The sequence below is a fragment of the Oncorhynchus keta genome, unplaced genomic scaffold, assembly GCF_023373465.1.
Source record: "Oncorhynchus keta strain PuntledgeMale-10-30-2019 unplaced genomic scaffold, Oket_V2 Un_contig_3378_pilon_pilon, whole genome shotgun sequence".
Taxonomy (NCBI): Eukaryota; Metazoa; Chordata; class Actinopteri; order Salmoniformes; family Salmonidae; genus Oncorhynchus; species Oncorhynchus keta.
In genome coordinates this window covers 127501-142500 of record NW_026287223.1, presented here as the reverse complement: position 1 = coordinate 142500, position 15000 = coordinate 127501, and the positions used below count along the sequence as shown (strand labels likewise).

The window sequence follows — 15000 nt, the reverse complement described above, 5'->3', positions numbered from 1 at the left end:
GTAGCACCCTATGCCCTATATAGTGCACTACTTTTGACCAGAGCCCTGCTAGTAGTGCACTATATAGGAAATAGGCTACCATTTGGGACGCAAACAGGCGCCTAAGAGGTTTGGCTTTTAGTTTTGAGCTTCCATCTTAAAGTTGAAAGGTTAAGCTACACTGACACAGTGTTAGAGGCAGAGGGAAACACCCAACAGAATGAAGTCGCATTTACAAACTGGGTGGTTCGAGTCCTGAATGCTGATTGGCTGACAGCCGTGGTATATCAGACCGTATACCACGGGTATGACAAACATTTATTTCATACTGTTCTAATTATATTAGTAACAAGTTTATAATAGTTGTGTGCATTTACCTGACAAACAGGTGTGTAGTCCTACCTGGCCCAACCCTGACAGGCTGTTTTAGAAGGTGTGTAGTCCTACCTGGCCCAACCCTGACAGGCTGTTTTAGAAGGTGTGTAGTCCTACCTGGCCCAACCCTGACAGGCTGTTTTAGAAGGTGTGTAGTCCTACCTGGCCCAACCCTGACAGGCTGTTTTAGAAGGTGTGTAGTCCTACCTGGCCCAACCCTGACAGGCTGTTTTAGAAGGTGTGTAGTCCTGCCTGGCCCAACCCTGACAGGCTGTTTTAGAAGGTGTGTAGTCCTACCTGGCCCAACCCTGGCAGGCTGTTTTAGAAGGTGTGTAGTCCTACCTGGCCCAACCCTGGCAGGCTGTTTTAGAAGGTGTGTAGTCCTACCTGGCCCAACCCTGGCAGGCTGTTTTAGAAGGTGTGTAGTCCTGCCTGGCCCAACCCTGGCAGGCTGTTTTAGAAGGTGTGTAGTCCTGCCTGGCCCAACCCTGGCAGGCTGTTTTAGAAGGTGTGTAGTCCTGCCTGGCCCAACCCTGGCAGGCTGTTTCAGAAGGTGTGTAGTCCTGCCTGGCCCAACCCTGGCAGGCTGTTTTAGAAGGTGTGTAGTCCTGCCTGGCCCAACCCTGGCAGGCTGTTTCAGAAGGTGTGTAGTCCTGCCTGGCCCAACCCTGGCAGGCTGTTTCAGAAGGTGGATAGTCCTGCCTGGTTGGGAGTTTATCCTGTGTGTGAATATCTCTGTATCTAGATGAGTTGCCAGGTTGGGTGTTTATCCTGTACCTCTGACGTATAGGTTAGCAGGGGGTGGATATCTCTGTATCTAGATGAGTTGCCAGATTGGGTAATTATCCTGTACCTCTGACGTATAGGTTAGCAGGGGGGGTGGATATCTCTGTATCTAGATGAGTTGCCAGATTGGGTAATTATCCTGTACCTCTGACGTATAGGTTAGCAGGGGGTGGATATCTCTGTATCTAGATGAGTTGCCAGATTGGGTAATTATCCTGTACCTCTGACGTATAGGTTAGCAGGGGTGGATATCTCTGTATCTAGATGAGTTGCCAGATTGGGTAATTATCCTGTACCTCTGACGTATAGGTTAGCAGGGGGTGGATATCTCTGTATCTAGATGAGTTGCCAGATTGGGTAATTATCCTGTACCTCTGACGTATAGGTTAGCAGGGGTGGAGTAGCGGGTTCCGTCGCTGTTGGTGGCAACACATTCATATTTCCCCTGGTCCTGTTCCTCACTCAACTCTATCTGGAGGGCACCTGGAGGAAGGAGAGAGGGGGGGGAGAGAGAGAGAGAGACAGAGAGAGAGAGAGAGAGAGAGAGAGAGAGAGAGAGAGAGAGAGAGAGAGAGAGAGAGAGAGAGAGAGAGAGAGAGAGAGAGAGAGAGGGGGAGAGACAGATAGAGAGGGAGAGAGAGAGAGAGGAGAAAGATAGAGAGGGGCCAGAGAGAGAGGGAGAGAGAGAGAGAGGGAGATATATATAGCGATATATAGTATATAGAGGGAGAGATATATAGAGAGAGAGGGGGAGAGACATAGAGAGAGAGGGGCAGATAGAGAGGGAGAGATAGCGAGGGAGCGATAGAGGGAGAGATAGAGAGGAGGATATATATATATATATATAAAGATAGAGAGAGAGAGGGAGAAGGAGAGGGAGGCGAGAAAGACAATTCACAAAAAAGTAGGATATTATAGAGTTGTGTTCCTATACCTCATGGGAAGATGACTTGGGCTTAATTAAAACACAGCCAAAATAAGCTGGATCGTATAAGGGACACAAAACATTTTGTTATCTTTATGGAGAGTTGATCTTCCTAAAAATAAAAAAAAAAAAAATTGTATTCAGCCTCTTGAAAATAATAAGAAAAAAAAATGAAAAAATGTCTGAAAAAGGTTTGACATGCAAGCAGCTACAAAATAAGCAAAGAAATATGCAATTCCACTTACAGAACAACATTTTGAAATCTCTTGTGACTGAAACATTGCCATGGCAATACGAGATCCCCTCCCCGCCCACCCAACAGAATCCACCAATGGGATCAGGAGTGTGATGTCACAGTAACCCCCCCCCAGCCAATAAAAAAAAAACGTTAAGACATCAACCATCCTCCAATGAGGTCACAGGACCAAAACACCAACGGTTAGGCCCCGCCCTGAAGACGGACGGATAAGAGCCGCTTTCTTTCTCCCTGGAAAAAGACAAAGTGTCAAAAAGACCATCAATACCCAGTAAGAAAAATAGGAGAGAGGAGGAGGAGGAGGGCGTTAAGGCAAAATGCTCCCGGAAAAACTTTGTCAAAAAAGTGGTTGTTTGGGGGCTTTTCAATATCAGTGGGGGTTAAAGAAAGAGAAAGAAGAAGTCCAAATACAGGAGAGAGAGTGTGTGTGTGTGTGTGTGTGTGTGTGTGTGTGTGTGTGTGTGTGTGTGTGTGTGTGTGTGTGTGTGTGTGTGTGTGTGTGTGTGTGTGTGTGTGTGTGTGTGTGTGTATAGTCCCATATGGCCTCTATTCCCTATATAGTCCCATATGGCCCTCTATTCCCTATATAGTCCCATATGGCCCCCTATTCACTATATAGTCCCATATGGCCCCCTAGTCCCTATATAGTCCCATATGGCCCTCTATTCCCTATATAGTCTCATATGGCCCCCTATTCCCTATATATAGTCCCATATGGCCCCCTATTCCCTATATAGTCCCATATGGCCCCCTAGTCCCTATATATAGTCCCATATGGCCCCCTATTCCATATATATAGTCCCATATGGCCCCCTATTCCATATATAGTCCCATATGGCCCCCTATTCCATATATAGTCCCATATGGCCTCTATTCCATATATAGTCCCATATGGCCTCTATTCCCTATATAGTCCCATATGGCCCCCTATTCCATATATAGTCCCATATGGCCCCCTATTCCATATATAGTCCCATATGGCCCCCTATTCCATATATAGTCCCATATGGCCCCCTATTCCATATATAGTCCCATATGGCCTCTATTCCTTATATATAGTCCCATATGGCCCCCTATTCCCTATATATAGTCCCATATGGCCCCCTATTCCATATATAGTCCCATATGGCCCCCTGTTCCCTATTTAGTCCCATATGGCCTCTATTCCCTATATATAGTCCCATATGGCCCCCTATTCCCTATATATAGTCCCATATGGCCCCCTATTCCATATATAGTCCCATATGGCCCCCTGTTCCCTATATAGTCCCATATGGCCCCTATTCCATATATAGTCCCATATGGCCTTCTATTCCATATATAGTCCCATATGGCCCCCTATTCCATATATAGTCCCATATGGCCCCCTATTCCATATATAGTCCCATATGGCCCCCTATTCCATATATAGTCCCATATGGCCTCTATTCCCTATTCCCATATGGCCCCTTATTCCATATATAGTCCCATATGGCCCTCTATTCCATATATAGTCCCATATGGCCCCCTATTCCATATATAGTCCCATATGGCCCCCTATTCCATATATAGTCCCATATGGCCCCCTATTCCATATATAGTCCCATATGGCCTCTATTCCCTACATAGTCCCATATGGCCCCCTATTCCGTATATAGTCCCATTGGGGCTCTGGTCAAAACAGGGAATAGTTTGCCCTTTGGAACGTTGCCTGAGTCGTTTGATTGGACGAAAATAGACAAAGGCGACAGGAGGATTGTGGTGAGGTCAAGAGTTCAATGCCCCCCCAAAAAAAAAAAAAAAAGTGAATGAAGAAAAAATAAATCAGAAGGACAAGGAAGTGAAACAGAAGAGACTTGTCTTCTTAGAATCAGATACATTATGACATCATCACAACTTAGAACCACGGCATGACACAACCAGGAAATGACAGCAACGCAATACTATGGAAACCAAAGCAGACAGAGGAGCAAGCTGATAGGATGAAGGGAGTAGGGGAGACCAGGAAGGGGTTTAGGTTATATAACTATATAACAGGTTAATTAGGATGAGGGGAGGAGGGGAGACCAGGAAGGGGTTTAGGTTATATAACAGGTTAATTAGGATGAAGGGAGTAGGGGAGACCAGGAAGGGGTTTAGGTTATATAACAGGTTAATCAGGATGAAGGGAGGAGGGGAGACCAGGAAGGGGTTTAGGTTATATAACAGGTTAATTAGGATGAAGGGAGTAGGGGAGACCAGGAAGAGGTTTAGGTTATATAACAGGTTAATTAGGATGAAGGGAGTAGGGGAGACCAGGAAGAGGTTTAGGTTATATAACAGGTTAATTAGGATGAAGGGAGTAGGGGAGACCAGGAAGGGGTTTAGGTTATATAACTATATAACAGGTTAATTAGGATGAAGGGAGGAGGGGAGACCAGGAAGGGGTTTAGGTTATATAACTATATAACAGGTTAATTAGGATGAAGGGAGGAGGGGAGACCAGGAAGGGGTTTAGGTTATATAACAGGTTAATTAGGATGAAGGGAGTAGGGGAGACCAGGAAGGGGTTTAGGTTATATAACAGGTTAATTAGGATGAAGGGAGTAGGGGAGACCAGGAAGGGGTTTAGGTTATATAACTATATAACAGGTTAATTAGGATGAAGGGAGGAGGGGAGACCAGGAAGGGGTTTAGGTTATATAACAGGTTAATTAGGATGAAGGGAGTAGGGGAGACCAGGAAGGGGTTTAGGTTATATAACAGGTTAATTAGGATGAAGGGAGTAGGGGAGACCAGGAAGGGGTTTAGGTTATATAACAGGTTAATTAGGATGAAGGGAGTAGGGGAGACCAGGAAGGGGTTTAGGTTATATAACAGGTTAATTAGGATGAAGGGAGGAGGGGAGATCAGGAAGGGGTTTAGGTTATATAACTATATAACAGGTTAATTAGGATGAAGGGAGGAGGGGAGACCAGGAAGGGGTTTAGGTTATATAACTATATAACAGGTTAATTAGGATGAAGGGAGTAGGGGAGACCAGGAAGAGGTTTAGGTTATATAACTATATAACAGGTTAATTAGGATGAAGGGAGGAGGGGAGACCAGGAAGGGGTTTAGGTTATATAACTATATAACAGGTTAATTAGGATGAAGGGAGTAGGGGAGACCAGGAAGGGGTTTAGGTTATATAACTATATAACAGGTTAATTAGGATGAAGGGAGTAGGGGAGACCAGGAAGGGGTTTAGGTTATATAACAGGTTAATTAGGATGAAGGGAGTAGGGGAGACCAGGAAGGGGTTTAGGTTATATAACAGGTTAATTAGGATGAAGGGAGTAGGGGAGACCAGGAAGGGGTTTAGGTTATATAACAGGTTAATTAGGATGAAGGGAGTAGGGGAGACCAGGAAGGGGTTTAGGTTATATAACAGGTTAATTAGGATGAAGGGAGGAGGGGAGATCAGGAAGGGGTTTAGTTTATATAACTATATAACAGGTTAATTAGGATGAAGGGAGGAGGGGAGACCAGGAAGGGGTTTAGGTTATATAACTATATAACAGGTTAATTAGGATGAAGGGAGTAGGGGAGACCAGGAAGGGGTTTAGGTTATATAACTATATAACAGGTTAATTAGGATGAAGGGAGGAGGGGAGACCAGGAAGGGGTTTAGGTTATATAACTATATAACAGGTTAATTAGGATGAAGGGAGTAGGGGAGACCAGGAAGGGGTTTAGGGTCATAGAACATGTCACACAATGACAAGGAAGCGATTGATGGGTACTTTGAGTTTCATAGTTAAACGACCTGGAACAACGATGGTGGAAATGGAAAAGAGGGACGAGGTCTGTTATCTCTGAATGTGACTCAAATGGCACCTGATTCTCTACACTGTGCACTATATTTTCCCATACACGGCTCATAGGGTTCTGGTCAAAAAGTAGTGCACTATTATAGGGAATACTAGTGCCATTTGGGAAACAGCCTGGTTCTGTGGCGGTCCTCCCAGACAATCATCTCTTACCTCTTATAGGCGTGCCACCTGATTGGTCAATGAATGCAAATCAGATTAGAGAAGAAGAAGAAATGTTAGTAGGTGGGGAGGGGAGGAAGACAGAAAGAGAGGAAGAGAGGGAAGTGGTTGGCTTTGAGAGGAGAAGAATCACATTAGATACTCACAATTATCAGGTCAATAAAAGAGAGAGAGAGATGGAGAGACAGAGAGAGACAGACAGAGATAGACAGAGAGAGAGACAAAGTGAGAGAGAGAGAGAGAGAGAGAGAAAAGTGAGAGAGAGAGAGAGAGAGAAAGAGAGAGATAGAGACAGAGAGAGCTACAAATATATATTATTGCAAGTGCCCTGTGTAGTTGTTGTCCATAGGGGAGAATCCATAGGGTCTGGACTGGGTTGATGTCTGGACTAGGTTGATGTCTGGACTGGGTTGGTATCTGGACTGGGTTGGTGACTGAACTGGGTTGGTATCTGGACTGGGTTGGTGTCTGGACTGGGTTGGTGTCTGGACTGGGTTGGTGTCTGGACTGGGTTGGTATCTGGACTGGGTTGGTATCTGGACTGGGTTGGTGTGTGGACTGGGTTGGTATCTGGACTGGGTTGGTGTGTGGACTGGGTTGGTGTCTGGACTGGGTTGATGTCTGGACTGGGTTGGTGTTGATGTCTGGACTGGGTTGGTGTCTGGACTGTGTTGATGTCTGGACTGGGTTGATGTCTGGACTGGGTTGGTGTTGATGTCTGGACTGGGTTGGTATCTGGACTGGGTTGGTGTCTGGACTGGGTTGGTGTCTGGACTGGGTTGGTATCTGGACTGGGTTGGTGTCTGGACTGGGTTGGTGTCTGGACTGGGTTGGTGTCTGGACTGGGTTGGTATCTGGACTGGGTTGATGTCTGGACTGGGTTGGTATCTGGACTGGGTTGGTGTCTGGACTGGGTTGATGTCTGGACTGGGTTGGTATCTGGACTGGGTTGGTGTCTGGACTGGGTTGATGTCTGGACTCGGTTGATGTCTGGACTGGGTTGGTATCTGGACTGGGTTGGTGTCTGGACTGGGTTGGTATCTGGACTGGGTTGGTGTCTGGACTAGGTTGGTATCTGGACTGGGTTGGTATCTGAACTCGGTTGGTGTCTGGACTGGGATGGTGTCTGGACTCGGTTGGTGTCTGGACTGGGTTGATGTCTGGACTGGGTTGGTATCTGGACTGGGTTGGTATCTGGACTGGGTTGATGTCTGGACTGGGTTGGTGTCTGGACTGGGTTGGTATCTGGACTGGGTTGGTGTGTGGACTGGGTTGGTGTCTGGACTGGGTTGGTATCTGGACTGGGTTGGTGTTGGTGTCTGGACTGGGGTGATGTCTGGACTGGGTTGGTATCTGGACTGGGTTGGTATCTGGACGGGGTTGGTGTGTGGACTGGGTTGGTGTCTGGACTGGGCTGGTATCTGGACTTGGTTGGTGTTGGTGTCTGGACTGGGTTGGTGCCTGGACTGGGTTGGTGTGGGTGTCTGGACTGGGTTGGTGTTGGTGTCTGGACTGGGTTGGTGTCTGGACTGGGTTGGTATCTGGACTGTGTTGGTGTTGGTGTCTGGAATGGGTTGATGTCTGGACTGGGTTGGTATCTGGACTGGGTTGGTGTTGGTGTCTGGACTGGACTGGACTGGGTTGGTGTCTGGACTGGGTTGGTATCTGGACTGGGTTGGTGTCTGGACTGGTTTGGTATCTGGACTGGGTTGGTGTCTGGACTGGGTTGGTGTCTGGACTGGGTTGGTGTCTGGACTAGGTTGGTATCTGGACTGGGTTGGTATCTGGACTGGGTTGGTGTCTGGACTGGGTTGGTATCTGGACTGGGTTGGTGTCTGGACTAGGTTGGTGTTGGTGTCTGGACTGGGTTGGTGTCTGGACTGGGTTGGTATCTGGACTGGGTTGGTATCTGGACTGGGTTGGTGTCTGGGCTGGGTTGGTTCTGGACTGTGTTGGTATCTGGACTGGGTTGGTATCTGGACTGGGTTGGTGTCTGGACTGGGTTGATGTCTGGACTGGGTTGGTGTCTGGACTGGGTTGGTGTCTGGACTGGGTTGGTATTTGGACTGGGTTGGTATCTGGACTGGGTTGATGTCTGGACTGGTTTGGTGTCTGGACTGGGTTGGTGTCTGGACTGGGTTGGTGTCTGGACTGGGTTGGTATTTGGACTGGGTTGGTATCTGGACTGGGTTGGTGTCTGGACTGGGTTGGTATTTGGACTGGGTTGGTATCTGGACTGGGTTGATGTCTGGACTGGGTTGGTATCTGGACTGGGTTGATGTCTGGACTGGGTTGGTATCTGGACTGGGTTGGTATCTGGACTGGGTTGATGTCTGGACTGGGTTGGTTCTGGACTGGGTTGGTTCTGGACTGGGTTGATGTCTGGACTGGGTTGGTATCTGGACTGGGTTGGTATCTGGACTGGGTTGATGTCTGGACTGGTTTGGTTCTGGACTGGGTTGGTATCTGGACTGGGTTGGTATCTGGACTGGGTTGATGTCTGGACTGGTTTGGTTCTGGACTGGGTTGGTTCTGGACTGGGTTGGTGTCTGGACTGGTTTGGTTCTGGACTGGGTTGGTTCTGGACTGGGTTGGTGTCTGGACTGGTTTGGTTCTGGACTGGTTTGGTTGTGGACTGGGTTGGTTCTGGACTGGGTTTTATTTGAGACAGTCATCTACAGTGGAGGGAGTATAGACAAGAAAACACTATACAGTGTTATGGGGGAGTGAGAGAGAGATATTAAGTGAGTGAATGAGTGAGTGAATGAGTGAGTGAGTGAAGGAGAGAGAGATATATTAAGTGAGTGAATGAGTGAAGGAGAGAGAGATATATTAAGTTAGTGAATGAGTGAAGGAGAGAGAGATATATTAAGTGAGTGAATGAGTGAAGGAGAGAGAGATATTAAGTGAGTGAATGAGTGAAGGAGAGAGAGAGATATTAAGTGAGTGAATGAGTGAAGGAGAGAGAGATATATTAAGTGAGTGAATGAGTGAAGGAGAGAGAGATATATTAAGTGAGTGAAAGGAGAGAGAGAGATATTAAGTGAAGGAGTGAAGGAGAGAGATATTAAGTGAGTGAATGAGTGAAGGAAGAGAGAGATATTTAAGTGAGTGAATGAGTGAAGGAGAGAGAGATATATTAAGTGAGTGAAGGAGAGAGAGATGAGTGAAGGAGTGAAGAGAGAGAGATATATTAAGTTAGTGAATGAGTGAAGGAGAGAGAGATATATTAAGTGAGTGAATGAGTGAAGGAGAGAGAGATATATTAAGTGAGTGAATGAGTGAAGGAGAGAGAGATATATTAAGTTAGTGAATGAGTGAAGGAGAGAGAGATATTAAGTGAGTGAATGAGTGAAGGAGAGAGAGATATTAAGTGAGTGAATGAGTGAAGGAGAGAGAGATATATTAAGTTAGTGAATGAGTGAAGGAGAGAGAGATATTAAGTGAGTGAATGAGTGAAGGAGAGAGAGATATATTAAGTTAGTGAATGAGTGAAGGAGAGAGAGAGATATTAAGTGAGTGAATGAGTGAAGGAGAGAGAGATATATTAAGTTAGTGAATGAGTGAAGGAGAGAGAGATATATTAAGTTAGTGAATGAGTGAAGGAGAGAGATATATTAAGTGAGTGAATGAGTGAAGGAGAGAGAGATATATTAAGTTAGTGAATGAGTGAAGGAGAGAGAGATATATTAAGTGAGTGAATGAGTGAAGGAGAGAGAGATATATTAAGTGAGTGAATGAGTGAAGGAGAGAGAGATATATTAAGTGAGTGAATGAGTGAAGGAGAGAGAGATATATTAAGTTAGTGAATGAGTGAAGGAGAGAGAGATATTAAGTGAGTGAATGAGTGAAGGAGAGAGAGATATATATTAAGTGAGTGAATGAGTGAAGGAGAGAGAGAGATATTAAGTGAGTGAATGAGTGAAGGAGAGAGAGATATTAAGTGAGTGAATGAGTGAAGGAGAGAGAGATATATTAAGTGAGTGAATGAGTGAAGGAGAGAGAGATATATTAAGTGAGTGAATGAGTGAAGGAGAGAGAGATATATTAAGTGAGTGAATGAGTGAAGGAGAGAGAGATATATTTAGTGAGTGAATGAGTGAAGGAGAGAGAGATATATTAAGTGAGTGAATGAGTGAAGGAGAGAGAGATATATTAAGTGAGTGAATGAGTGAAGGAGAGAGAGATATATTAAGTGAGTGAATGAGTGAAGGAGAGAGAGATATATATTTAGTGAGTGAATGAGTGAAGGAGAGAGAGATATATTAAGTGAGTGAATGAGTGAAGGAGAGAGAGATATATATTTAGTGAGTGAATGAGTGAAGTGAATGAGTGAATGGAGAGAGAGAGAGATATATTAAGTTAGTGAATGAGTGAAGGAGATATATATATTTATATTAAGTTAGTGAATGAGTGAAGGAGAGAGATATATTAAGTTAGTGAAAGAGTGAAGGAGAGAGAGATATATTAAGTGAGTGAATGAGTGAAGGAGAGAGAGATATATTAAGTGAGTGAATGAGTGAAGGAGAGAGAGATATATTAAGTGAGTGAATGAGTGAAGGAGAGAGAGATATATTAAGTGAGTGAATGAGTGAAGGAGAGAGAGATATATTAAGTGAGTGAATGAGTGAAGGAGAGAGAGATATATTAAGTGAGTGAATGAGTGAAGGAGAGAGAGATATATTAAGTTGAATGAGTGAATGAGTGAAGGAGAGAGAGTGAAGGAGATATTAAGTGAGTGAATGAGTGAAGGAGAGAGAGATATATTAGTGAGTGAATGAGTGAAGGAGAGAGAGATATATTAAGTGAGTGAATGAGTGAAGGAGAGAGAGATATATTAAGTGAGTGAATGAGTGAAGGAGAGAGAGATATATTTAGTGAGTGAATGAGTGAAGGAGAGAGAGATATATTTAGTGAGTGAATGAGTGAAGGAGAGAGAGATATATTTAGTGAGTGAATGAGTGAAGGAAGAGAGAGATATATTTAGTGAGTGAATGAGTGAAGGAGAGAGAGATATATTAAGTGAGTGAATGAGAAGGAGAGAGAGATATATTTAGTGAATGAGTGAATGAGTGAATGAGTGAAGGAGAGAGAGATATATTTAGTGAGTGAATGAGTGAAGGAGAGAGATATATATTTAGTGAGTGAATGAGTGAAGGAGAGAGAGATATATTTAGTGAGTGAATGAGTGAAGGAGAGAGAGATATATTTAGTGAGTGAATGAGTGAAGGAGAGAGAGATATATATTTAGTGAGTGAATGAGTGAAGGAGAGAGAGATATATATTTAGTGAGTGAATGAGTGAAGGAGAGAGAGATATATATTTAGTGAGTGAATGAGTGAAGGGGTCAACAGGTGAAAGCATTTTAGTCCAATAGAAAGATGTAGGGTGGTCAGGTGTGTGTTCATACTGTGTGTGTGTGTGTGTGTGTGTGTGTGTGTGTGTGTGTGTGTGTGTGTGTGTGTGTGTGTGTGTGTGTGTGTGTGTGTGTGTGTGTGTGTGTGTGTGTGTGTGTGTGTATCTAAGTGTGTGTGACTTCAGTGGTCGTTCTCCACAACGCATCAGCAATCAGTCAGTGTATGAATACGGTGAGCAGTGAGCAGCATTAGTGTTGGGTACAGACAGTGTTCTGATCCCAAATGACACCCTATTCCCTATCCAGTGCACTACTTTTGACCAGAGGGCCCTGATGTGTGTAGCACTACATAGAGAATAGGGAGCCGTGAGGGACCACAGTGTGAGACAAAGGTAACAGCAGACAGGTGAGAGGGGGGGGGGGGTAGCGATATCTTTCAGAGGTTAAAGCACTTACCAAAGGACTCTGTTGTTTAAGAGAGACACAGAGAGAAGAAGAAACAGCATAGACACAGCATTACAGTCCTTTTCATTAGAGACAGTTACACAACCTTGACTTAACCTTTCAACAACCAGCTGATTGGTCAAATAGAGCGTAATGGAGCCGCTGATTAGATGAAACGGGAACTATGACTTGTAATTGTTGTCCGACAAGGACGAATAATGTCCAATAATATCTTTAATAAATTGATTAACATTTCTGGTTAGCAGACAGACAAAAGGTGAAACGTGAACAACAGCGATGTTATAATAGTAGTGAGATGTCTTGACAGCAGAGTAATATAACCCGTCCAGTCACAACATGGGGATAGAAATATAAGGGTTCTGAATAAGGAAGTGCCGGGGCTGAGCCAGAGGTAGACAGAGAAGCCAAGGGTCATAGTTCAAACAGAAGCCAGAGGGATTGTGGGTCCAGAGTCTGGCCCAAAGCAGAGGAGAGGGAGGGAGCAAAAAGTAGCTTTAATAAGAGGTACAGGGGGAATTCCAATTCTAATTCTCTTCGCTGCGTTCCCATCAGGAAAATCTGGAAGTGGAGTTGGAATTTGGTTTACTTTTCTGAATTGACCGGGGAATTGAGCCCAACCAATTGGAGGGTGAGGGAGCTAACACTGGAGGTTGGAGTCTCACACTACTGTGCCTATTCCACACTGAGACCAAACACAGCGGTTATTCTAATTGGTGGAAGCATCGTTTTGTAAAAGGTTAACGCAGCAGGATCTTCACTGTCAGAAGGTAGACATTCTGCCATCGTCTCGGTGCAGAGAGGCCTTTTAACATTGTTGTTGTTCTGGCTGCAACAATGAGGCTCACAATGAGAGTCCAGCTCTACGGATGACCTTGTAGAGGTCACGAATCAATACCTTTTTTCATGTCTTTTTTTTGTCAACAAAGTCGGCAGACTGGACAAAGTTGAAGGAATCCAAGAAGAGAGAGGGAGGTGGTTCAGACCAATCACAGCAGTGTTCTACACTGGAGAGGGAGGTGGTTCAGACCAATCACAGCAGTGTTCTACACTGGAGAGGGAGGTGGTTCAGACCAATCACAGCAGTGTTCTACCCTGGAGAGGGAGGTGGTTCAGACCAATCACAGCAGTGTTCTACCCTGGAGAGGGAGGTGGTTCAGACCAATCACAGCAGTGTTCTACCCTGGAGAGGGAGGTGGTTCAGACCAATCACAGCAGTGTTCTATACTGGAGAGGGAGGTGGTTCAGACCAATCACAGCAGTGTTCTACACTGAGAGGGAGGTGGTTCAGACCAATCACAGCAGGAGAGGGAGGTGTTCTCACAGCAGTGTTCATACTGGAGAGGGAGGTGGTTCAGACCAATCACAGCAGTGTTCTATACTGGAGAGGGAGGTGGTTCAGACCAATCACAGCAGTGTTCTACCCTGGAGAGGGAGGTGGTTCAGACCAATCACAGCAGTGTTCTACCCTGGAGAGGGAGGTGGTTCAGACCAATCACAGCAGTGTTCTACACTGGAGAGGGAGGTGGTTCAGACCAATCACAGCAGTGTTCTACCCTGGAGAGGGAGGTGGTTCAGACCAATCACAGCAGTGTTCTACCCTGGAGAGGGAGGTGGTTCAGACCAATCACAGCAGTGTTCTACACTGGAGAGGGAGGTGGTTCAGACCAATCACAGCAGTGTTCTACCCTGGAGAGGGAGGTGGTTCAGACCAATCACAGCAGTGTTCTACCCTGGAGAGGGAGGTGGTTCAGACCAATCACAGCAGTGTTCTACCCTGGAGAGGGAGGTGGTTCAGACAAGACACTGTACTTCACATTACAATACCGTACATGGAAAGATTTATCTGTATTTTTAGTAAAGGGGAGCTGCTCAGTCACTCCAAGTGTGTCTTATATCGTTGCTTAGACCATGGCCTTGGGGTAAGCAGTTTGTTGTTAGATAAAGAGGTAAGTCTGTCACGATGGTGAGTGTGTCTGAAGACCCTCCAGGGTTTGGAGGAAAGCAGAGAGATTAGAGAGAGAGAAAAGCCTTGGACAAGAGAACAAAAGGACAGGAGAGAGAACAACCATACAATACAATAGCTGACATCAACTCACAGGGTGAAAACAATAGAGAGAGAGAGAGAGAGAGAGAGAGAGAGAGAGAGAGAGAGAGGGAGAGGGAGAGAGAGAGGAGGACTAGAAAGAGAAAGAGGGGGAGAGGAGGATTAGAAAGAGAGGGGGAGAGGAGGATTAGAAAGAGAGGGGGAGAGGAGGACTAGAAAGATAGAGAGGGGGAGAGGAGGACTAGAAAGATAGAGAGGGGGAGAGGAGGACTAGAAAGATAGAGAGGGGGAGAGGAGGACTAGAAAGAGAAAGAGGGGGAGAGGAGGATTAGAAAGAGAGGGGGAGAGGAGGATTAGAAAGAGAAAGGGAAAGAGAGGGGGAGAGGAGGACTAGAAAGATAGAGAGGGGGAGAGGAGGACTAGAAAGATAGAGAGGGGGAGAGGAGGACTAGAAAGAGAAAGAGGGGGAGAGGAGGATTAGAAAGAGAGGGGGAGAGGAGGATTAGAAAGAGAAAGGGAAAGAGAGGGGGAGAGGAGGACTAGAAAGAGAAAGAGAGGGGGAGAGGAGGACTAGAAAGATAGAGAGGGGGAGAGGAGGACTAGAAAGATAGAGAGGGGGAGAGGAGGACTAGAAAGAGAAAGAGGGGGAGAGGAGGATTAGAAAGAGAGGGAGAGGAGGATTAGAAAGAGAAAGGGAAAGAGAGGGGGAGAGGAGGACTAGAAAGAGAAAGAGAGGGTGAGAGGAGGACTAGAAAGAGAAAGACAGGGGGAGAGGAGGACTAGAAAGAGAAAGAGAGGGGGAGCGGAGGACTAGAAAGAGAA

The 15000-nt window shown here is 45.6% G+C and overlaps 1 protein-coding gene and 2 long non-coding RNA genes across 44 annotated transcripts in view; 2 read left to right on the top strand and 1 right to left on the bottom strand.

Annotated features, from left to right (window-relative positions):
* LOC118383175 (receptor-type tyrosine-protein phosphatase delta-like) overlaps nucleotides 1–15000 on the bottom strand; it is a 199534-nt gene that overhangs the window by 162429 nt on the left and 22105 nt on the right. Inside the window, exon 5 of the mRNA XM_052508125.1 lies at nucleotides 1513–1623. Coding sequence (XP_052364085.1) covers nucleotides 1513–1623 — 111 coding nt within the window. The remainder of the gene's footprint in view (nucleotides 1–1512; nucleotides 1624–15000) is intronic.
* LOC127923932 (uncharacterized) lies at nucleotides 3817–8806 on the top strand. Of its 38 annotated transcripts, none has more exons than XR_008116240.1 (6): nucleotides 3817–4337; nucleotides 4623–4752; nucleotides 4867–4931; nucleotides 5046–5147; nucleotides 5205–5712; nucleotides 5778–8806. It is a non-coding gene; the product is annotated as an uncharacterized LOC127923932 (long non-coding RNA). The 38 variants fall into 38 exon arrangements; XR_008116234.1 differs by having other exon boundaries at nucleotides 4989–5090; nucleotides 5335–5712; XR_008116232.1 differs by having other exon boundaries at nucleotides 4989–5090.
* The window catches only part of LOC127923933 (uncharacterized), a 2674-nt gene continuing 786 nt past the window's right edge, over nucleotides 13113–15000 (top strand). The window contains exons 1-3 of one of the 5 annotated variants that reach the window (XR_008116260.1): nucleotides 13113–13194; nucleotides 13327–13370; nucleotides 13481–15000. The exon at nucleotides 13481–15000 is cut by the window's right edge and continues 786 nt beyond it. This is a non-coding gene — a long non-coding RNA (uncharacterized LOC127923933). Of the gene's footprint in view, nucleotides 13371–13480 lie in introns of all 5 variants that reach the window. The other 4 variants (XR_008116261.1, XR_008116257.1, XR_008116259.1 and 1 more) reach the window with 4 other exon arrangements.